The sequence below is a fragment of the Opisthocomus hoazin genome, chromosome 3 (genome assembly GCF_030867145.1).
Source record: "Opisthocomus hoazin isolate bOpiHoa1 chromosome 3, bOpiHoa1.hap1, whole genome shotgun sequence".
Taxonomy (NCBI): Eukaryota; Metazoa; Chordata; class Aves; order Opisthocomiformes; family Opisthocomidae; genus Opisthocomus; species Opisthocomus hoazin.
In genome coordinates, this window is record NC_134416.1 from 71,853,444 (window position 1) to 71,878,180 (window position 24,737).

The 24,737-nt window shown below is 38.2% G+C and overlaps 1 protein-coding gene across 1 annotated transcript in view; it reads right to left on the bottom strand.

Annotated features, from left to right (window-relative positions):
- GABBR2 (gamma-aminobutyric acid type B receptor subunit 2) overlaps window positions 1–24,737 on the bottom strand; it is a 497,433-nt gene that overhangs the window by 142,352 nt on the left and 330,344 nt on the right. The window contains exon 12 of the mRNA XM_075416661.1: window positions 12,000–12,107. Within this exon, the coding sequence (XP_075272776.1) occupies window positions 12,000–12,107 (108 nt within the window). The remainder of the gene's footprint in view (window positions 1–11,999; window positions 12,108–24,737) is intronic.

The following is a 24,737-nucleotide window of genomic DNA, read 5'->3' on the forward strand; positions in this document are numbered from 1 at the left end:
TGTCCTAACATAAATTTACTCTGAGAAATGTTCCTGGTCTACCACTAGCAGCAATTCCAAAAGGCTTGCTGATCTCCACCCCTCCACTCTCAGGAAGCCCAGCGTTCCCGCTCGCCAGTCTTCGCTCCCACCCACCAGCATTCCTTAAGTTCAGCACATTCCCTCCTTGGGAAACACCAGATGCACTGAAGGAGTCTTGACTCAGATCTTGTGAATCCAACAATGTCTCTGTCTGACAAAAGAAAGTCACGAGCAACTGAGGCTCCTTACAATCAAATATAACATTCTTCTTTCAAATGAAGATTCTTTTTCATCCTTCTTCCAGCATGCAGTAAATCAGCCTTGGGAAAAATGCACCGTAGCTAATAAAATCCATTTTTTAAGTGCTCCTGACTCCTTGCTGAAGCCAAGCTCTCGTACAGCAGCATCTGTGAGTAATACTTTGCACCATCTGTGATTGGATAGGTGAATCTGTCTCATCCTGGCAGATCTGCCCACTGTTATAAATGCCATTGCTACCAGTCTGGACTAGATATCTAGATATGAAGCTATCTGTCCTCAAAACAATTTCGCTCAGAACACAGACTGGTAGGCCACTTCCTCCTCAGCAACATCACCGTGTGAGCAAATCAAAATTTTTCTGAAAACTTCTGACCACGAAGACAAGCTCAAGATCAAAGTCCTTATCTTCCATGGACCTTGTGGTCTGAACGCAGGAGATGTAAAATCTGTCTAAAGCTCTGGGACGAAGTTTCTGCTCGTGAAACTCTCAGGGATTTTCCAGAACTATCACAGGCTGTACTACCTGCCATGGCAACTTCAACTGTCCATTTGGTTATTGTCTCATAGACCTTTTGTGGGGCTTTTTTTTCATTTGCTTTCTAAAGCACATCCATTGTGCCCTGCAGGACCCTGTCCTCGCCCAGTTTATGGGATCACCTGGCGATTTCGCAAACAGCAGCAAGTAAATTTTAGGCTTGCTTTTTGTAGTTAAGGCTGAGGCAAACATTTTTTTATTTCTTACCTTATTAGAAACCAGCTCTGCAAATGTATATGATACGGACCTTAAAGCAGAACTCTGTTCTTAACCAAGGTCAAGGAGTCTTATATATGAATACTTACCCTCTTCTCCAGGATGCAACTCTCTTTGTACTCTTTGAGTTCCACAAATAGCTTTCCAGCATGGATTCAATAGTTCATTTCCTCCTGTCTTTTTCTCAGAGTTACTTTCTTTGTTAGCAGGAACTTTTTGTCAGAACAAAATGTCTTTAAATTTAAAGGAAGATCTATTAGCTAAATCTTCATGGGGTTTGTTGTGGGGTTTTTTTATTATTCATTGAATTCATAGAAGCATAGCAAGGCTGGGAGCATTTTTGTATCTATTTATAGGTTTTGAGATAAATATATGTTTTCTTTTTCCCTGAAAAATTAGATTTTTTTCTGTTTAAGAAGGCAGCTTTGGTTTCTTTTATGCAGATCAACCCTTTCGAGTCTAGCTGACAAATCTGTCCTTTGCCTTCTGGCACTTGCTGGATAAACAATGCAATGCAGTAACTTTTTTTCAGTTGTCCCTTCCCCAGATTCTTGGGATGGAATCTGTAGAGATAAACCCACTTTAAAGAATTCCTCTGTGAAGCTGCTTAGACCTTATGCCATTAAATGAATAGCACTGACAGCAATTATTGAAGCCCTCAGAAATCTGAAACCCAATGTTCCTCTCCCTGGTGCACACAGAAATCATGCTGATAGGAGTCATCCCTCTGAACTGGAGGGGAAAGAGAAAAAATAACAGAGTTTGTGGGAAAAAAATGATAAAGTCTGCAAGGCTGGAAAAAGGGGCCATATAGCTACTCCTAAACCTGCCTTCAGTATCTTCTCTCCATTGCATAAACTACTCTCTCTTTTCTCCCAGTATGATTGACTGGGAAGTGCCTTAGGGTTGCTCCCTCACATTTCATGGGTCAGCATAGGTGGGATGGTGCCATGAGCTTGGTGAGGCAGAGTCAGGGGCAGAAGGATGAACTTTACCATATGTGGGCCAAGGGAGATATCAATCTTTTAGTTATTAAAGCTATTAATATTTTAGAGGACTATTCTGTAACACATTCTTAATTTCTGTTGTGTGATGGAATGAGAAAAAAAGGACTATTGAAAACACATTATGCACTTGTTTCCAATAACTCCACAATGTTTTTTCAACAGCTATTATGAGTATTTCCTATAATAGGTCCTATGATTAATATTGGGAACACTTTTCACACTGCAATTACATTAGTTTTAATGAGGGAGTGATAACATTTTAAAAAGCATATTTTGTAGTAGCAAGCTTTTTGACCAGTAAGTTACTTGCAGTAAAAACCTATCCTGAAGACATTTTACTATTTTAGAGGTACTTTGATTAATTCGATGAAAGGCTATATATCTACTTATAAATTAAAAAATAAATTTGTTTTCTGCGAGGATCTACTGTGAACCCTGCAGTCTGAGAACTTGATGATTTTTGCTGCTTTCCAGGATAATGGAGTGTGTGGTACTACTGATAATAATGGACAGTTGGACAGGACCAAAAAGTTTGGGTTTGAGAATTAAATAGCTACAGTCACTAGCCTGCTAAAGCACATACTTCTAGAACATGGCTTCTTTGCTGACTCTTGCTCAGGATAATTGTAGAGCATCTTTGGGCAGACTCATGCTCTCAATAACCACATTGCAAATGTGGATGTGTTGACTCTATGCTTTGCTGGCAGGAGAAGCTATCCATTTAGAAAACACCTTTCTCCTTTTCCAACTCATACAAAAGATGCGTGGAACATCCTAGGCGGATGCTCCCAAGGGGGAGAAGAAGGTAGAAATTTTACAGAGGCTGGAGATAGGGAGAGAGTCAGTGACAGCTTAAAGAAATCATAAAATTCCTCATCTTTGAAAGCCCGAGCCTCAATCACGGCTATAATGCATTGGAGAATTGGAGACATGATTGTTTTACTAACATTGCTAATTCAATCTTAGGGAGCACAGAGCAGTAAAACATGGTTAGTTTCACAAAACTCTCTTGAAAGGACAAAAATGAAAAACACTGTAGTCTTCAAAACCAAAACAACACTAAAGAAATCAGACTTGGTAGCGTAAGAACCAACCATTCTTCCTATACAATGTTGTAGAGAACAGCCTTAGAAATGGACCTTGGCATCATATTATCTTCTGCACTCTGCTGTAGTCAAAGCTAGGTATGCTGTCTTGAGCTGCATATCTCTTCAACAAAGCAGGTGAAATTCACCTTTGAGAGAAATGATTCTGCTTAGCCCAAGGTTTCACGGGTCATAAGTGTAGAGGAATTTCTACCAGGGATGTGAATATTTATCTGTAGAGCTAAAAGGGATCCTATTCTGTAGGAAACAAGTGCACAAAGGATTTGAATTGTCTGGAAGAAATGTTCTGATTTTGTTTGAGATAACATTAAAATATCTAGACTTTAATATTTTCTGTAATGAACAATTCTGTGGGAAAGCGTACTACATCATTACCAAATAGCTGGGACATCAATGCACTTGATTACATTTACAATCCAATTTCAAGCTATTCAGGAATAAATTGCCTCATACTGTATAGCAACATGTTCTTTATTTCTCTGTCACCCATTAGTCTCATAATACACAGAAATTATGGTTGTAGCACCATTTATGAACAGTTAGGTTTCACACAGTTTTCATTGTTTTTGTTGCTACTGAGATTTAACCTTATCAAACTGTACCATGCAGAAATTTACATACATAAATTACTTCAAAAGCAGATTTTTCTCCTAGATGTACAGTTCATTAGCTCAGCTTCTTTCTGTGACAGGAGCTTGATATTTAGCTCCCCAATCCATATTTATATGAATGTAAAATTTAGAAATATGATTGCTATTGTTGCCTGGCTGGTATGTTGGCTGCTCAGCTCTTCGGAAAAACAGGATGCTTATTTTACATCTAAATATGGATTCCAGGATTACACTAACTATTTTTGAATCTTTGGATTTAAAATTCATAGTTATAGTTATTTGGGGAAAAAAGTAATAAAATAGTTGTGTTTCCACTTATATCGCTTTAGGAAATACTGTATCTGTATATTAATAACCCATGAAGATATACCTGAATAATTTACACTGCACTGTAAATATCATGGATTACTTAGTCCAGTGATAAATATTCATAATGAAAAAAAAAATCCAAAACACAAGCAAATTTCAAACTCTTGTCTTCTTTCTTACTCTCAAAGACTGAACAATAATGCTGAATATTTCTTTAGGTATCCATATGTTGGTTCATTTTCAGCAGATGGCCCCTAATAGATTGTTGTACTGTTGGTATGGTTACTCAAAGCTAATTCTTGGATCCTGACAAGTCTCTTTTTCAGACTTAGAATCTCTCATATATACTTAGTGAAATACATGTGTATCCTAGGGGAAATCCAGCATACAGGTTTTTGTTCTAAACACAAAAAGCTCTAGCTACATTGAAAAAAACATCTTGGAAAAAAGTATAAATATTTACAGTCTGAAAACTGACCTGGAAAAATATAGCAGCAGTTACAGAAAGAAATGATTAGATAATATGATCTACATTTATGCTAATACAGAAAGAACTACATCTACAAAGGCATTTAAGTGAGTAAGATGTGGGCTGTGAGGTTCTGACCTAAACCTGCTGTCAATTTAATCTGGAAAACTTCGATTCATCCATTTTTAAATGTTTAAGATAATGACTAAATTTTTTAAAACCTTTTTAAGACTTTTGTGAGAAAGATTATAGTTTGTAATTCTAAATTCCATAGGTGACCTGAAAAACCTACAGAAATGTTTATAACTAGAGATTACACTCACCCTATAAACTTTCTCACAGAAGTTTTCAAATGAGGGATGGGGATAGCAATAAACAGAGACAAGTTGTGAGGAAAAGGCAGCAGCACACAAGCTTATAACCAGGTGGCCTCCAGCTGCTTTCTTCTCTCTGTTTTTTTCCCCAGGGACTCTGTGCAGCCGCTGGTACTGACGGCTTCCCTGGAGCTGGTACCATGGGGTGAGCGCACACAGCCAGCCGCTGCCCGCCCCGACTGGAGGGGTCAGGGCTGGGGGATGCTCAGAGCAACCCAAGCGCCCCACTCCCCAGCAAGAGCATGGAGGGTCTCTTGCCCCTTCCAGTCTTCCACATGCCTTGGTTTGTGGACCATTAAGTATACGAATTAGGGAGGTGTGGTGGGCAAATTTGTATTAAAAAGTAGAGTGGGAAAGCAATGAGGTAAAAAGTTTGAGAATTCCTGCTCTGCTTCGCTCAGGTAATAAATTTGCTTCTCAAAAACAAGTGCTATCTTTTTCTGAAAACCGCACTCGGAGAGATTTCTAAAGCATACCAAATAATTCTGGCAATTCATTATTTTTCTTCATTTGGCACTTCACTGTCTTATACACAAGACCACCTTTCTCAAAACTCCTACTGCCTTTTTTGTTATGTATATTTTTCTGGTTTAAGTCAAAAAGACCGCAATAGAAAACTGCCTCTTTTATTTTACAGTTGTATTGCATGCCCAGAGCAGACTTACTATGTCTCCTTCCTGCAGAAAGCTAGGGCTGCAATGGTGTCCTAATAATGCACGTGGGGGAACAAATGTACACTGTAGAGATCCTAGCAAGCTGCAGGTTTTCAACAGTTGAATTTTTAGCCACAATGTAAGAGTTTTAGCATTTTCACAAGCACATTCTTTTTAAAGAAAATTAATAGAAAGATAATTCAATTATAGAGACAGCTGCACACATCAGCAAAAGGAACCTTTAGATCGTTGCACACCTCATCAGCTTGCGCTGAGAGTAACTAGGAGCTATCACGAGCTGTACAACCGCTTAACAGGAAGACAAGGCACATATTTTGCCTGTAGGTTTTACAGATACATAGTAATAGAAAAAAGAACAGTGAAACCCTAAAATCTTGTGTTCAGTTTCTATGCTCTGCCTACACTTCCGTGCAACCATTCCAGCCAGTCCTAATTTCAACTTTTTTGTTTCTTATTCCTTTTCCACTCCTACGTTCCTTGCCCAGTCTCTCTCCCTACTTATCGGGCCTGCCATCCTGCCTCTAAATTTCAGTCTTAATCTGATTTTAAACTAGATTTAGACCCTCAGCTGGAGTTTGCCGCTTGAATTTCAAACTCGGGCTCTGTGTTCCACCATACTCAGCTTTCTTGACCACTTCTTGCAGCCCTCCCTGCCCCATTCAACTCTTTGCTGGCTCTCAATCTTATTTTAACTCTCTGGGAATTCTTATCCAAATTCTGTCCCCTTCAACTCCTTTTTCCAGTCTATAATCCCAAGCTTTTCCCTATTATTTTTATCCCAAGAGGCTTCTGTTCCCTCCAAAGCCCTTAGCAGCTAACCTGATTTCTGATTCTCAGCATCTTCCCTGCTCCCTACCTCTTGGCCCCACAGTTGTCTCTCAGTTCCAGTCTCCCTTCCCCATGTTAGTGTCAACAAAGTAGGCTGCACAATCTCCTGTCCGTCTTTGCAGTGCACAAAGACCACAGCTTCCCTCAGAAGTCTTTTAAGGACTTAGTAGGCTGCATGTAAGAACACAACTTTGCCAAACTGCAGCCTGACAGGCATAGCTAAGTCAACATGGACTGGTAAGCCGTTTTTGTCTGTTGTGGTTGGTTGCAGCTTTCTAAACCTGGGATGGTACCAATAATTTTTCTCAATACTTGTTAAGGTCTTTAACCCTTTCTCCTCTGTGAGAACTCTACAGTCACATAGTAAATTTAAGAACAGAGAAAAGCTTATGAAATATCATCAATGAGTAGAATAATATTGGCAAAAGTACAGCAGCAAAAGTCTTAAGAAAAGATGCTCCCTATGCAGTTCTGTATTTACCTTGTAACAATCTTGTCAACAAAAAGACATATGCCACCAGAAGTCTACAGTGGTAGTGACAACTGAGTATACTGACAATATTTTCAGTGAAAATTAAACACAGAACATCCCTCCTCTGATGTCACAGTGAAAGGAATAAGTACGAATAGAGAGAGCTAGAATGTATTATGTTACAGGTAAGACAAGCCTATCACAGCCGAGAAGTATTGTACATTCAAACAGAAACTGCAACAAGCAACGCTGTGATCCAGATCATCATGATTTATTGCATTCACCTACAAATGGTCAATACTTGTTTTTGTAGGAGCAAAATATATAAAGGTTACGGAGGCTTTAAAAAACACTGCTTTGATTTTATTACTGTTCTAGTATTTGTCAAAAGTGAATGTTCTTTATCTGGCCTACTGGAGTTGTGCAGGAGCAGCCACTATGCAGGACAGCTTTAATACCCCCCAAAACCTAAGACAATGCTGTTTCCATTAAAAAAGACACAACCTTCTAACTTCTACCAGAAGGGCTGTCTTCCTGCAATGGTTCAGCTAGCTAAAGTTTCCCTAGGACACCAGATGCTCTCCTGCCACTTTTACTCTCCTCTCCCTCCTCTTACCCACTGCCAGTCCTCCTCTGCTGGCAAGGGAAACATAAAAGCAGTCCTCACCTCTTACTGAGCAGAATATATTCTGCTGTCCAAACCAACAGAAAGGAGACATATCAAAAACAGAATTGCACCTCAATCATAAGTGTTACAGTTATTTTTAATACTAATTCTATTCTATTTTCCATTATGTCTACTAACCTCTTTAAAACTCAAAAATAATTGATTTCCCCCTACTGATTTTGTAATTTCCATTTCACAAAAATTGATTCCCTTGCACCCCTCTGTTTCAAATCCAGCTCAAATTAATACATTTTTAATTTGTTTCCTTTGAGCCCTTGCAAGATCAAAGATGGAAAACACAGCTCTGGGAATCTTGCAAAATTTGTCAGTTAGCAGCCTGATAGCAGAAGGAATGTATTCTGAATTTTATTATTTATTTTTTTCCAGTAACAAAGGACTAGATGTAAAAATGGGTGAAAAAAAAATTGTAAGAGCTTTATGAACAGAGGCTAACAAAAATCTTCACCTAATTCAAGACATCCTACACAATTTAGTTCTGCTCTCCACTGCACTAAAATGGAGCTACTATTTAAAATCCTATAAATTTTGTCACAAGGACAGAGACTTTCTCTGATCTCTTCACAAAGCCATGTGGTACAATTAATATAGGTGTCCAGTAAAAGTTTGGAAGAAAGCTTGCCCTGTCTGATGAAGATAAATAAATTCACTCATTATATTTTTCTCTCTTCATATAATCTCTATATTCTTCCTCACTGAATACCCACTTCCAGTAAATTAATGAACCAATATTTATCACTGTTTGGAAAACTTTTCTGATGAAAACATCCAGGATGACACGCAGCAGTGGTATACCTAAATGTCAGATTTTACTGTCATATGCAGGTGGAAATTGAAGAGACCGCAGATTAATAGGATCCACAGTACTTAAATAATTTTGGAATTTTGAGCTCCTCATATTGAAATGTCAGTCTGCTCTGTCATGGCACAGCTAATTCAAAAAACATTAATGTGCTTTTTCATGCAGCACTAACTTTGTTTAGTTGTCAGCTTAGATATTGTTTGTGAAATTTTCTATTGTCTATGCTTCCATAGACACAAAAATCTTTGTTTGTAAACTACATCTACTGAAAATGGAAATGTCCTTCTTGTAAGATGTAAGTCAAGAATGCCATGTTTTTCAATCAATTCTTAAAAACAGTTTTATGTATCCTGGCATATCAAAGACAGAAAATCTAGGAGTAATAAAAATTTATCACAGATAGCTAATTTGTTCTGCATTAAGAAAACTGTTGTCCTTTATGATTCATGCTTGTGTTCTGGAATGGGATATCTAAATACAGCAAACCAAGATAATTCTGTGGAACAGCCATTCTTTAAAGTTTACAGAACAAAATACATTATTTACTTAATTCCAGAATATTGAATAAGATGCGTTAATAGCCTTGACGTTTCCAGTAGCACTCAGAGTAAAGCATCACATTTGTCAGCATCCAGATGTTTGAAAATTTATCTCCCTTATACTTGTCAGTGACTTTTTAATGGATTTTAAACCATTTTTAGCATCCAGCCGTGAATAAACAATTGCAATTCGCAGTTGTTGAAGGGCCTGTTGAAGAACAGGCACTATATAGAATTTGAGGATTATGTTTAATTAACAGATAATGAGATTTTATATTGAGTAGGAACCTGAAGCTCTAAAATGAAATGTTTCCTGAAAAACGATAAAGCAAATACTTATCAAGAGTCCGTTAAAGTGCCTGTTCATTCCTGTTTGGAATACTATGTTTTGTAGAAATGTTCAAATTCTCAGGATAACAGAGGTTATTAAGCAAACGCTTTTATGTGTTACCCTGGTGTTACCTTGTGTAACGTCACTAATTTACAAAGATTTGTACCAATATAACTGAGAACATCTTTGCAATATAAAATGTCATTTTTTCAAGAAGGTAAAATATTAGCTCAGATTTGAGTAAAAAGTCTTTACCAAAGGAAGTCAAAGATCCTGGAGAAATATACGCTGAACTCTGGTAGCATAAACTGTTCTATCTGTCTTAGCTGCCTCGTTGCACAGGTGCAGAAAGGGCAGTCTCCACTGCCCTCCATCCAGATCATCCCATTTCTGGTACAGAAATTTCTTCTAACTTTACTTCATTTTAAGATAGTTGTCATTTACTCTTCATTTTTTTTTACACTGAATGACCAAATAGTAGAGGAAAGGACTAGATGGTTGTGGTGTTAAGGTGCCAGAGTACTCGGTCCAGTTCCAGCTGTGGCATGTACTTAGAAACACAGAGCAGTCTGGGTTGGAAGGGACATTTAAAGACCATCTAGTCCAACCCCCCTGCAGCGAGCAGGGACATCTTCAACTACATAAGGTTGCTCAGAGCCCCATCCAACCTGACCCTGAATGTTCCCAGGGATGGGGCATCTACCACCTCTCTGGGAAACCTGTTCCAGTGTTTTACCACCCCCATTACAAAAATTTCTTCCTTATATCCAGTGTAAATCTTCCCTCTTTTAGTTTAAAACCATTACTGCTTGTCCCATCACCACAGACCCTGCTAAATATTTGTCTCCATCTTTCTTCTAAGCCCCCTTTAAATACTGAAAGGCTGCAATAAGGTGTCCCTGGAGCCTTCTCTTCTCCAGGCCGAACAGCCCCAACTCTCTCAGCCTCTCCTTGTAGCAGAGGTGTTCCATCCCTCTGGTCATTTTTGTGGCCCTCCTCTGGACCCGCTCCAACAGGTCCATGTCTTTCCTGCACTGAGGGCTCCAGAGCTGGACACAGGACTCCAGGTGGGCTCTCACCAGAGCAGAGACCTCAATAACCTAAGACATAAATCCTCTCAGAAACTGAGTTAGCTCTCTCTATCTACCTAAAGCTGAAACCTTTTTAGGGACAGGTGTATCTTGTGACCACAACTTCCTATATGTTGCAACTGTAGAAACAATAACATAGTTCTAACAACAACAACAACAAACCAAACAAGAAAAACAGCTCTTCCTGGAGCACACACAGAGGGAAACAAACAGAGGAATCGGATGAGGTTTTGGTTTTGGAACACTGTTCTACTCATTATGGTATCCTAGGGTGCATTAAGAAGAGTGTGACCAGCAGGTTGAGGGAAGTTCTCCTCCCCCTCTACTCTCCCCTAGTAAGGCCCCATCTGGAGTACTGCATCCAGTTCAAGAAAGATGAGGACCTACTGGAGGGAGTCCAGCGGAGGGCTACAAAGATGATGAGGGGACTGGAGCATCTCTCCTACGAGGAAAGACTGAGGGAGCTGGGCTTGTTTAGCCTGAAGAAGAGCAGGCTGAGAGGGGACCTTCTAAATACCTATAAATATCTTAAGGGTGGGTGTCAGGAGGATGGGGCCAAACTCTTCGTAGTGGTGCCCAGGAACAGGACAAGGGGCAATGGGCACAAACTGAGGCACAGGAAGTTCCGTCTGAACATGAGGAAGAACTTCTTCACTCTGAGGGTGACGGAGCACTGGAACAGGCTGCCCAGAGAGGTTGTGGAGTCTCCTTCTCTGGAGATATTCAAAACCCGCCTGGACGAGGTCCTCTGCAACCTGCTGTAGGTGACCCTGCTTTGGAAGGGGGTTGGACTAGATGACCCACAGAGGTCCCTTCCAATCCCTGCCATTCTGTGATTCTGTGATTTTGGTTGTAAATGACTCTTTACCGCTTATTAGAACAAATTGATTCATCTGCATATAGGAACTGCATTTGCACTACTTCTCACTCTACAATAATATTATTTTTTTCCTCTGTTTCATGCATATTTCTCTTAATTTTTTTTTCCATCAAAATTATTTCTGTTCACCAGTTTTTCCATTTTTAAATAAAGCCATCTGATTAAAAGCACTTCATATTTGGAAAGAAGCTCCATAGGAAAATTATCAAATGAACAATACAAACATGAGGTGTTGTACTACTCCTAACGTGAGTCTAATCTTTTGCAGAAAATGTTCTGTACCAAAAATGCTGGAGACGACTACTGTGGTTCAATTCTGATGGGTCTTAGGGTACGCTTATGTAATTTCAATCAAAATTAGAAATAGAAAGTTGTATAAGCAGCACTTGCTCTTGCCTCCCTCTACCAACCCATCAGAAACTTGTGTGGAATACCTGCATCCCAAACAGACATATGCAGAAAACATTTCATAACAGCTGTGGATCTACCAGAAGACAACCTCTAGATGCTGAAACAACATATTAAATAAGAGTGAGTGTCTGAATTCACTTTGAAAGTTTACAGCCATCTCCACTGTCCACTTCTCATTAAAAAGACTGAAGGGCTGCTGCTGAACTCCAACTCTCAGAGATTAAAAATGAGAACAAGAAAGCCACAATATCACACCTTTGTAGGATCTTTTAACACATGAACAGAGCCAGCTCAAGTATGGCCATCCAGGAAAGGTAGCAAAACTGTTAGAAAATTATATTCACAGAGCAACAATAAAAGAGTTTACTTTCCCTCACCTTTTTCTTCATTTTTACATTTTTGAAAATTGCATGAACTCTCCATGTTTTTGCAAACATTGCTCCAAATGCAGTTGTGTATCCCACTGTAAGAATCCATGTTCGGACCTAAAAAAATATATATATAAAAAGACAAAGCCATTTAATTTTCAGAAGATAAAGTGGATATCACCATTTCAGTCATTATTTTTTGTCCAGGTCTTGAGAAAAAAATATTTAAAGAACTTCCCTAAAATGTTGACATTTCAGAATTGTCTCATTCATTGCTTTGTTGCTTTTTTCCTCCTCCCTCCACCCCTTCTCCAAGTCTAAAAAATCTGGATGCTGAATTAACAATCTCTTCCATATATAAAAACACAATATAGTTAGAGTATTTTGCATTTTTTTCTCTTTTATTGTATTCTTTGCAGACAGAGGAAGGAACTAGTGGAGCAAAACAAGAGACCGAGACTGTAAAAACTACCCAAGGAACTAATATTAACAGCAACATTTTGAACAGAAATGAGCAGAGAAGTAGAGATGTTATTCAGACTAATTAAGAGGCAACTGTACTATGTGAGGTATGCATCACTTAATGCAGACCCTGAGCATTGTGGAAAGAGAAGAACAACTGACCTTAAAATAACCCTATACGGAAAAATGGCAAGAGAGGAGCATAGCCTTGATGGGCAGGCCTTGGGGACAAGACCTGAATCAAAGATAATACCTGCAATATGGGTCAAAGAAAAAGGAGATGGTGAGCTTACACAGAATGATGGAGTAATGGGATCCTGAGCTGTCCACAGCTTTGACATAGACCTGTCTAGACATTCTCTTTATAGTGAGCTTCCCAGAGAAAAACAAAAGTTCTTTAAACTAAAAAAGATATAATGTTTTTGGAATACAAACTTGAATGAGTGCTTTTTTAATAGTAAAACCTCAGATTGACCTGGGAGGATGAAACACAAGTTACAAGAGCTTTTTCTGCAATCCCCCACCTGCCCACAGCATCCTTGTAGGTAGGTCCTCACTTTCAGACTTTGTTTCAGCTAAGACTGTGACTTTCAGTGTTGTAGCAAGCTCTGCCCAGCACCCCCTAATTCCCTGGAAGTTTCTCTTTTCATTACCCTGGAGATCTGGCTGTTTGAAAGCTTGTCTGCCCAGAACAGCCTATTTTCTTCCCCAAAGAGGGACCGGAGACTACAGAGCATACCAGGTGGAAGCCCATGTGAGAGGCACAGCAGGGAGCTGGAGGCCTACAGATGAATCTGAGTACCTGAGAAATTACAAGCGGGAGCAAACAATCTCCTCCTCCCTCTAGAAATCCCACCTGGGCCAGCTGTCAAAAAGGGAGACCATACAAATGTGAACAAAGAAGTAAAAATAAAATCCACTGTACATTTCAGATGGAAAAATGGGGAGAGACAATCGCAAAAGACAGCGAAGGCAAAGCTGGAAAAGTGGAGAACAAGCCTTCTTTTGGCCTTGTGGACCATGCGTCTTTGGCCACTAGAGCTTTTTTTCGATATAAAAAAAATCTGATTTCTGGAAAACAGGACATTCTGTGAAAGGATTTGGAAAAAATCTTTACAAGACCTGAAGGCAATTTTCTTCATTGGAAGCCAGTCTGGTTTCACATCTGACTTCTGGAGAGTTTGGTATTTTTAATTCGTAACTTTAGGACATGTACATTGATGAGAAACTAGGTGCTGTAGTAAGATGCAAAACTTGGATCTAAGATCAATATTAGGAATAATCTAAAAGTTTCAGTTTTAAATACATGTTATCTAGTTTTTGCCTTTCCAGACATCTTCAGAATTTACATTTTTCTATGCAAAATGTAATTTTTTCCCCCCAAATCTTCTGTAGAGCAGAAATTCTCATTTTTACTAAACATTAGCGACTGGATTTCAAGGCGGAAATGAAAGTAAAGACATGGCTCACTCAAAAAATGTTGATAAAGCAATAAGAGACATAAAATGACTACAGTTTTTTAAAATAAATAAACAAATAAGATATGTATGACCACTAATGGTGAATCAGTGAGAGAAAAGTACACACAGAACAGGCACCTTGGGTCTTGGTAAAGAGAAGCATATGTAAATGGAGACCCAAAAGTGTCTCAAGGGTACCTGCCCAAAACCTGATAACACTGTGCACCACGCAGGGACACACACCTCGAGTGTGCAAGTGTGAACCCAGGGAGTTCTGGCTCACTGCCATGGGCATTACCAAGTTGCAGAAATACACCCAAAGGTAGGGAGGCCACATCTCCTGCAGGGCGGGTGTGTACAGGGGAACCTGAACCCCAGAAGAGAGGATGTGCTGGTAACACATACGTCGTGTGAGCAGGAGGTGTCTGCATCTAACTCAGCATGTGTGTTTATTAGAAAATGTTGGGATTACATATAGAAGACTGTTTAGGTATTTGCATGCATGTATTAACATTTTATCAGCATCTAATGTTGTGCTTTATCTGTTGCACTGCTGATCTTGACACTGAACATATAGTTCACTAATTGCTAGTTAATATTGCTATTAATAAAACCAGTAAGCCAACTGCAATTATGTTCAAACCATGTGAGTTTTGCCACTTTGTGACATTCTTGCATGCGGTATTGAAAAAGAAACCCATAACCAAAAAAAAGTGGGGATAGATATTTAGGTCATGAAAATATTTTTAACTTAAACACTTTTTCAAGTATTTACTTGTTCTCCATTATCATACATTATGCTAATCACTTAGTAAAACCACAGTTAGATCAACTCTGAGTGATTTAAAAAATACGTTTCATATCAACATGTTCTTATTAGCCAGTTACATCTTTTTTTGACTTCCCATCAACTGAGCTGTGATAACCATACTTAGCATTCAATCTTTTTGCTGCTATTAATAAGTATTCAGATTTTTTGTGTACAGTTTAGTGATATATTTGGCAAACAGATACACGGTATTTTCACGTCTCTAATAAGACTCTGTTTTGTTCTCACTGAAACAGTAATTGTCTCTTGGGAATAGTAATAAATGCAATTATACTCATAACATGCTTCACCTGATATTCAGAAAAATGTCATTTCTAGCATGTTTAGTTCAGAAAGTTTTATGTATCCCTGATCTGGATTGTGCAAATTAGAATAATATAACTATTGGTTATATCGGAAACATTCTACCTTCAATATATCAGAAGATTTTGTCAAAATGAGATCACTGTGGCTAAGAATGGGATGGTAAGTTTCAGATTAAAATAAATATTTAATTTTGAAGAAAATGACCTCGAATTTGTCTGCTATAATTCATTTATGCAGCCAGCAAAATGAAAAATTTAGAAAACAGCAAAAGCCTCTAAAATTCATATGTCTGCCCATTTATAGTCTTAAATGTATTCTACCTCCAGATCCCAGTCATTTGAAAGAACATGATAAAAATAACACCAATAACTGGAGAGCATGACCATGATGTTATGCAAGTTATCAGTAGTTCTCTCATGTTGGAAGTTTTTAATGATGAGTTTTGACAGAAGAAGCTGAGGAAGATCACCCTCCTCCCGGAACCCAAGTGAGCAAGAAGGGAACTTCCTTAGACGATGGGAAACTTGCATTCAAATCCCTACTCCAAACCAGACACAAAAAAAACCTGAAAAGCTTCCTATCTCCCATAGAAGGACAATTTGTAAAAACAGCTACTGATTAGCTTTTTCTTAAAATGTTAGGTCATTACAAAATTCCTCATGCTTTCACTTACTTTTAGGATATACCTTCAATTATCTGCTTATATTTCTTGGTTACTTCTTTTCTTGAATAAGATGGTTTGACTAATTGGGTATCTCCTCCAAATTTTTCTTTTTATATCTTTCAATGACAGCTTACAAGTGTCAAAAGATATAATATTGTTTGGTATACAATTAAGTATGTCTATGCAGACGCTAAAATGCAGTTGCCTAGTTCTCTTGTCTTTATACTTCCTACATTGTTTTGGTTTAGGGTCTATTTTTGAAAATACTATGGGTGCACCCATGATTGGAATTTGTGCTTTTTATAAATTACTTGAAAGAACCTCCTACAGGTGCATTACCTGTGATAACTGAAAAAGCTAGAAATCATTTATTTAGTGGACAACACAGCTGACGACTACCAAACACTGAAAGTGCCTCCACAAAGGAACAGAACATTCTGCGCTATTTTTCAGACTTGGAACCAATATGATGTTTACTTAAAACAAATAAAAATCCACCTTTGTCAAATATTAATGTTTAAACAAATGTTGTAAATTGTTTAGACAGATGGTGTAAGGTTCAGCTGAAAAGTCACTGCATTTACAAACAAGATGCTCCTTGCATCTTGTAAGAGCATTTCTTTTCAACTTCCCTTTGCAACAAAAAGCCTCTATTTTAAACCAATCCATAAGGTGCTAAAGGTCTTTTACTTTTTAAAGACTATTCTTCTGTCATATAATAAGCACTATATACTAACAGCCTTATATAAAGTTACTTTCATGTGAACCGTATTTCCTTTCAACCTTGAGCTTAACTGGCTAGCTTACATTTTGAATACTGCTATGTGATATCTTGACACAAATCTATCTGCACCTTTCCCATCATCTTGTTATGTGAATGCTGAAGTGGTCACTATTAATATATCTGTGTAACAGACTTACAAAGGTATTTGATATTACAACTCATTATTAGTAAAAGAAGCCATCTAATTGCAAACAATGAGTTTGTAAGTGGACATAAGTAAGCAGTGAAAGAATCAGAAATATCCTGAACAAAGAAGTAAAAGTCTCTCCTTGTTTATGCACACTAAGAATGAAGCTTAGAAACAAAAACACTATTTTAAGTACTGTTCATTTTCAGATAAACAGCAATATTATTTTAATTTATTTCAAATAATTTATTTCAATACAATTACAGTTCTATGTAATAAAATAAGTTATCTTGGAAAATAGACTGAATTAATGAAAGTCAAAAAGTTTCACTTTTATAGAAGTTCCATTATTTTCCCATATTTGACTACCGCCACATATGCATTCATAAGATGACACAGTCATGAACTGACAAAGAATGCCTGGCAAGGTATTGAGTTCATGAAAGCAATAACAAAAATTTCAAATCCCTTTGATCAAGAAAGTGATGCGTTTTACACCTCTGTGAAGCTGGAAGGAAAAAAAACCTCTGTCTTCTGAACATTCTCTTTTTTCTGTTGCAGCTTTAAATTTGCTATACTGATCCAGTTTGCCAATGTCAAGCAAACAACAAGAAAATGGGATTAAGAACTCAGAATGAAGCATAAACGAAATATCAGCACAAAGAACTTCCTGTAGTGCATAAAAAGCTACAAACTTCTTATGGCCTCTCCAGGTGACTAAATTTTTGTTTTAAATAACAGTTATTTGAATGGGATAATGAAACACCTTGGTTCTTTAACAATTCCTTCTTCAGTTAGCAAAACATTTAGATTAGGTTCTTGCAGAAGAATCATGAAGATTTAAGATTCTTGAAAGCATCATTTTTACCATCACAAGACCTTAATTTTAATGGTTTCTTTTAAATAAAAACTTTTGAATCTTTCTTTCATAGGACTTGACAGCCCAGACACTCTCCAGCTTAGTTTATGAGACTCTGACTGATTCATTTCAGGAATACCAATAATTAGCCAGTTTTGCACACATACCAGGTTGGAAGGTGCAGTGCCCACAGGGTTAGGGTGCAGCTGAACATTAGTGCTGAGCAGCTTGGTGGCATCTTAACATTAGACGCGAGAATAAATCATGCCGTGGGTTTAGCCTTGAGAACACAATTATCTTTAAGTAGACAGTTTTGTTGATTTCTGTGGACTACTCATGAGTTAAAAATTTAGCATCATCTATTTTTCTTGGCAAACTGGGGACATACAGTATAATTATGAAGAACAAAACTGTGTTATCTCAAGAAGTTTTCACTGGGGCTTGATCCTGCTTCTATTAACCATGGCAAAAACCCCAGTGTGAGCAGAGGCAGGCCCCAGAGAATGAGTTCATCTATTTGAATTGCATTTTTCTCATTTATAAGAAACATTTTTTGATATGTGTTTATGACTTTTAACTCATTCTTTAGAATTTCTGTGGCACTGGCACAGTTCTTGTAAAACATAAGTGGCAATAAGGTTAGAGAATGGAATCCTGCTGTTTTCACATAAATTAAGTACAGTAGTTCTTCACATGCTGTGAGATCTCCTGTAGTGATTTCTTAATGCAGTTCAGACCATTTTTCAGAATTAATCCATGGTTAATGTAAAAGATACTACAATTGTGCCTGATTCCATAAGGGGACTTTAAAATCTGGCTATTGTCCTACTGAAGGAGAGGCAAAATGTTCTAAAAATATTACCTTCATAAATCTCTGGCAAGTTTGTGGTGTATTTGCTTCAGCATATGACATAATTTTGTTTCAAGGATTTATTCAGCCTTGTAACTTTTGTCTCTACTTCCCCCACCCCCCCGCCATGAAAATGTCATTTACTAAAATAGAAGCTGATCAGGCTTATGTTAAACTCAGTAACAGAATTGCCTTTGAATTAAATAGGAGTGAGATCAGTCTCAGACTGAATGACAGTGAGGACAATTATGGAAGTGATTATACAGAAAAGGGAGATTAAAATTAACAGCTAAACAATTAAGTAGGAAATAAACTAAACAATACATGCAAAATGAAAAAAAGCCAGACTAAAAATACAAACAAAGGCTATGGTTTCCAGAGACAAAGAAATGTATTAGAGGTCCAAATCCTTTTGCAGTTCAGTAGGAGCTGAGTGTCTATCTGTTGCTTTTTTAATTCTTGGCCAAAATTAAAAAATTTGAGGAAAAGAATTTGGCAAATAAAAAGTCCAAAGGGAGGAAAAAAACCCTAAAACCTATGGCAGTGCCCAAAGAGCACAAAGGATATGAATAAGAGCACATCATCAACTACCGGCCAAATATCAAGGCTAGATCCTATTTGGTAGCCCAGAGTTTAGATCAAATGGCTCTTGCCCGTAGTGCATCAGGACAGCCACAGCTTTGAGGTGGCATGGCCAGATGTTTTCCTTTGGTCAATTCCCCCAAAAATGGTTAAACAGAGAAAACTTGAAGTTACAAGGGAAGACAAAGCAGAAATAAACAGACAGAAGATTCATACATCTTCTCCCTCTCACTGCTTTACCATTAGAGACAAGTCCCTGCTTCCAGAGCTGCTCTCAGCCAGCTCCATGACTTTCAGAGTTTTAGCAAATCGCCCAGCATCCCTCTCACCCTGCAGCCTGGCCCCATCCTTAGGAACCCATTCCACAACCTCTTACATCTGACTTTTACTCCCTGCTCCTCAGTGCAGTCTCTCAGTCTCTTTCTGATGCGATCTTCAGGATGTCCCTCCACTCTTTTACCAGGCTGGAATCCTCACCTTGCACATGTTCAGGGTTTCCCAAGAAAAGGTGCAATGTGGACCATGGAGGTCCACATTACCTAGCTGCCCTGCTCAGCAGGGCAGACATAAAACTATGAAAAATTAATATAAAAGAAGAAAACTTGCCTTTTACATTGCTAGAAGCCACAGAGTCAGAAGTGTTCATGAACCGCAATTAAGAACAACATTAGCCCAAAAAACCTAAGTGCTTCTGAAGATCTGGATACATTTAAAGGTCACATTTTAAAGCAAATCTTTGAAAATATAAATTCTATAACATCCACTGTTGCCATGAATGCACATGTTCTCAGCACGTCTGATTGAGAACAACATGAAGTCCAGATAGTCACACACACTGCAGTAGGTAGCTGGACTTTTATCAGTGATACCTCTACTCTTCCGTTCTCTCTTTCTGTCTCTCCACCCCACCCCACTGTTTGGTTCCTTCTTTCTATCCAAAGCCTGTTTCCAAATCTCTGCATTATGTCTGAAAGCAACTGATTGAAATCTGAAAGCCTGAGCACAACCTGGGTGGGTTGAACACCATAGGTGTGCAAAAACCTTCATGCACTCCGTTTCGTTTATCCAAGGGAAAACACTGACAGGGCTCAGTGAGATCACCAGGAATCACAGAATATCTGACTGGTTTTGGAAATTCATATCAATTATGTTAAATAATGAGATAAACAAGATAGAGCATGCTTAATTTTAGCAACTGTGTGAATCACAAGACTTAGATCCTCTTATCTTTGAAGAAACACCTTTGCAAAACTCTGGAGTGTAAAGGAGACTGGAAGACAACTGCTATCTCCACAACAGATATCTTCCAGCACAACATGAATCCTATACTGAACTATTCCAAATAGATCATTTGCCCCTTCCTTATCACTCCAATCACCCAGTGCAGCACACTCTCCAGAAGAAAGTGCTGCTACACATCAGAACTACGAGGATTGAGGAGAAGCAGAGATGTCCAGTCTACTACTATCTAATACACCAGACCTTTCTGAATGGAGACTATGGACATTTTACTGCAACCTGAAGTACTTAAAACAACCTTCTTTTCAGCCCCAACCTAATCAGTTATATCCAGAGAATATGAACTTAATTTTATTTACCTACTGAAGGGAGATGCGTAACAGAGGAGACTATGCTTCTTCTTAGGGCCATAGTAGCCTTTCATCCCATAGCAGTTCCAACTTGCAAAGAGACTACTCATCTTCAATGTAAAGCATGGAATTCTCAGTAGAATGTATTACAGAAGTCTAAACATTATCATCATGTCTAATATTCTCTCTATTTTAAGTAGCTCTATTTAATACATCAGCTTAAGCTCTATTCATAGGATATGTCACTGGCATTGCTAATTTCAACCCTTTCTCTTCCATATAATGAATGCTTTCAATTATTTTTCCAATTGCTTGCATTTTTCCAGTTAGCATCACATCTCATTTCACACCCTTGCTTCTAACTTCTATTTTGCTATGATACCATAGTAATTCTGAGGTTAAAAACAAAGATAAATCATTCTCATACTCTCTATCTCGCTCATATCTGAAGCGCTTTCTACTTTGGCATACATATGTATTTAATGAAATATTGTATTGCTTTTCCTTTTTCTGTACAACCAATCAAGTTGCTATTAAGAAACACATGATCTAAGGGTTCTATAATACACTGACCACTTTCTCAGAATTCACTGCTTTGGATAGTTTTAATTCTATGTAATTGGAGTTTTAAAATATGACACCTAATCGTTAATTCTGGCATGGAACTAAATAATACTATATTTGGTATTCTGAATTCTTACCATAACAACACAAATTATTGTGTACATAAATATAATTGATTACTTTTCCACAGAAAATGGATATAGCAACATAAAAATGAGGTAGTTTCGGAACCAATTCTCCACCCTAGCACACTCTCAACATTGTACCATTTCAAAGACTTATATAATGCCCCTATTCAGAAAATTATTTGACCATATGTTTAAAGTTCTTTGCTGACTCTCAGATACATTTAACACTTGGTTCTGTGTTTCAGAGTATAGACTTCTATACTACTTCCTCCTACAACCCGTGCCTTACACAGTAGACAATGGTGTTACAACTTATCAAAGAAATCCTTTGAAATTTTCAGGTGTTACTGCTGTAATTTTGGATCATGTTTCAGTGCCCTTGGAATATTACACCATAAAACATAAGCCATATGCAGATTTAGGTTGTAGAAAAGTCAAAAAGACCGGAGACTGCAAAGCACTTCACCCTCCAAACAATGCTACACACACTGTGCTATAGAGGAAGAACACACAATAGATTTGGAATGTAATATGTGCAATTTGGAAACCATTTTTCCTGAATTCTGTGGGTAGACTCAGGAGTATTTAAGGACCTCCTCTAAGTGTTGTCAAAAAATTATCAGAAAAATTAACGGAGACCATATATAACATATCTAATTAAATAAACTTGCTATTGTGTATATACCGCTACTCTGGTGAGATCTAATTGCTTTTGAAATATAGAAGACAAAGAGGGTGATTATTTGGCTTAGAGAGGGGATAACACTAATAACAGCTTTTTAGTTTCACATGTGTTTATAAAAGCTGAATCAAAAATTTTACTTCCTTACAAAAAAAAAAATCTCTCCCTTCATTGACATGGCTTTTCTCTGTGCCTGAGATGTAGTTGTTATACCCACGTGTTTTTGGCTCAATGGCTTTTTATGATCACTCTCCATTGTAGCTGGTTCTTTTAAAGACTAAGCCACAGTCTTGCACAAAATGGGAATTTTAAACTAATCTCTAATATGGCTAGAATGGATAATCAAAATCATGCATTCCCAGGGAAACAGCTGATCAAGAGAGTTTTGTACTGGCCTGATCCTACAAGAATCAGAATCTGTAAATAGTCCTTGTGAAACCACTAAGCATATTGCCCATATGGAAATATGGATGTTCATGACATGGAGCCAGAAGTACATGCTGTACCCAGCACTTCGTGGATATTTCGGGGAGAAAGGAGAAGAGACAGAAGAGTTACTGAACAGAAAAGTGGGTTTGTCTCTGTATTTATTAATTCCCCAGCATTCATTGAGAGTTTTCTAGATACAAGGAAAGTACACTGCCACAGTCAATGGTGGCCATGTAAAGACGATTTCTAAGCGAAGCATAAGATCTCCCATTGAAAAAAATTATGATTGGAGAAAGAAATTTTATAAGAACTCTTACAAGAAGCAGGAGGTTAGGAAAAAATTTTCTGATAGGTTGCTTCTGAAGGGTTTCTTGCATCTATGAGTGTAATACTACTCGCTGACAGAGCTGGGATTCATACATTTAATCAGTAGCCATGCACAGGAAAGTACAATTAGAAATGCTTCTGTACTGGACTGAAAACCTGGAAAATCAAGATTGGGGAGAAATTTCACAAACTCTGCTCTGTTAATATAACATTTAACTGTTAAAAAAAAAAAAATCTCTGTTTAAGGCATGTGGTAATACTTCTTAATCAAAGTTTGGCTTTAAGGACACAGTATTGTCCCTCACCTCTTTCTTTTATTGGTCAGTTAAGTAAAGGAGTTATCTTACTCAAGTGCCCTTCCAGATCTTTACAATGAGGGTGGTGAAACACTGGAACGGGTTGCCCAGAGAGGTAGTGGAGGCCCCATCCCTGGAAATATTCAAGACCAGGTTGGACAGGGCTCTGAGCAACCTGATCTAGTTAGTGGTGTCCCTGCTCGCTGTGGGGGGGGTTGGACTAGATGACCTCTAGGGGTCCCTTCCAACCCCAAAATTTCTATGATTTTATGATTCTATGATCTTTCCCTCTATGGCAGACAGACAAACAGACTTAACATGACAGATACAAATCGAAAAAGAAGAAGAGATATGTAAGATAAGACAGAACAAAGCAGCCCTCACTTAAATTTTGTTGCATTTAGAACATGAGAGTAGTGGTTACATTTTGAGAAGCAAATTAGAGAAAAATCAGAGAGCAGAAATGTTCTAGCTCAGAGGCACAGGATTTTGGATGTTGGTTCATTTTTCAGAGATAAGACTGAGCTGTATCACATTTAAAGGAGGACTTAAATTTAATTTTATACAGCTAAATTTGGATGGAAACCTGTTCCTTAGAACAGCTCCATGCTGATAAGTATCTCTGGTTCCCACTTTCTTTCCTTCTGTTCAGCAGTGCTTGGCTGCTTCAAGGGGAGGGTTGTAGCCTAGTCATATAAGGACCTACGGCCTGGCAGTGAAGTCAGGAGCTCTGAATCCAAGCCCCTCAAGGCTGAGCAGACATCAGGACCAAAAAATTGTGCCACTTGCCACTACATTCTTCTGCAACAGAGGATGAGCAAAGAATGGGTTTTGACATCAACACTTGGCTTCCTAATGACGCTTCTGCTCCATTGCAAGCTGTTTCACAGAAAAGGGCATAATTGCTGGTTAAAAAATGGATTCTAGCATCTTCCACTTCCTTTTGGGCCCTGTGTATGCAGAGAGTTATATACTAGTTTGGGAGAGCTGAGCAGGATTGTCCTTTTGAAGTCTTTGAGGTACTTCTTTCTACTAGCTGTATAGAGAATTTACCCTCTAGCTGTAGAAAGATGGAGAGAGTCGGGGTGTTCAGTCTGGAGAAATCTCCAGGGAAACCTTATTGTGGCCTTTCAGTACTTAAAGGGGGTCTATAAGGAAAAAAATGGTACAAACTTTTTAGCAGGGCCTGTTGCAATAGCACAAGGGGTAATGGTTTTACACCAGAAGAGGGCAGATTTAGACTGAATGTAAGGAAGAAATTCTTCACTACTGGGGTGGTGAGGCACTGGAACAGGTTTCCCAGAGAGGTGGTAGACGCCCCATCCCTGCAGACATTCAAGGTCAGGCTGGACGGGGCTCTGAGCAACCTGGTCTAGTGGAATATGTCCCTACTCATTGCAGGGGACTACATGACCTTTAAATGTCGCTTCCAAACCAAATTATTCTATGATTCTGTGAAGACTGGATGTTCTCTCATTCCCCTTTCTTTTGCTGTTTTTAGGTGTTTAAAATACAGCTGTGTCCAAGCCCAACTAAGGAAGCTAAGACTTTGTACAGAAAATCCTATATGTTCACCTATACTATATCTTCTAGTCCATCTTGGCATGTACTACAGAGGTCTCCAGGGTTTTGAAATGATATAACTGAACAAGTCACATAATATTTCACTTTCATAAGTGAAATATGTTCTAGTCAGTATGGCAGATTTCAGTCACAATGTCGGGATGTGTCTACACCAACTAGCTTTGGGCATCCAACTTTCTTGTTTTGAATTATTCTCTGAAAGTAAAGTTTCTTTCTCTTCAGCGA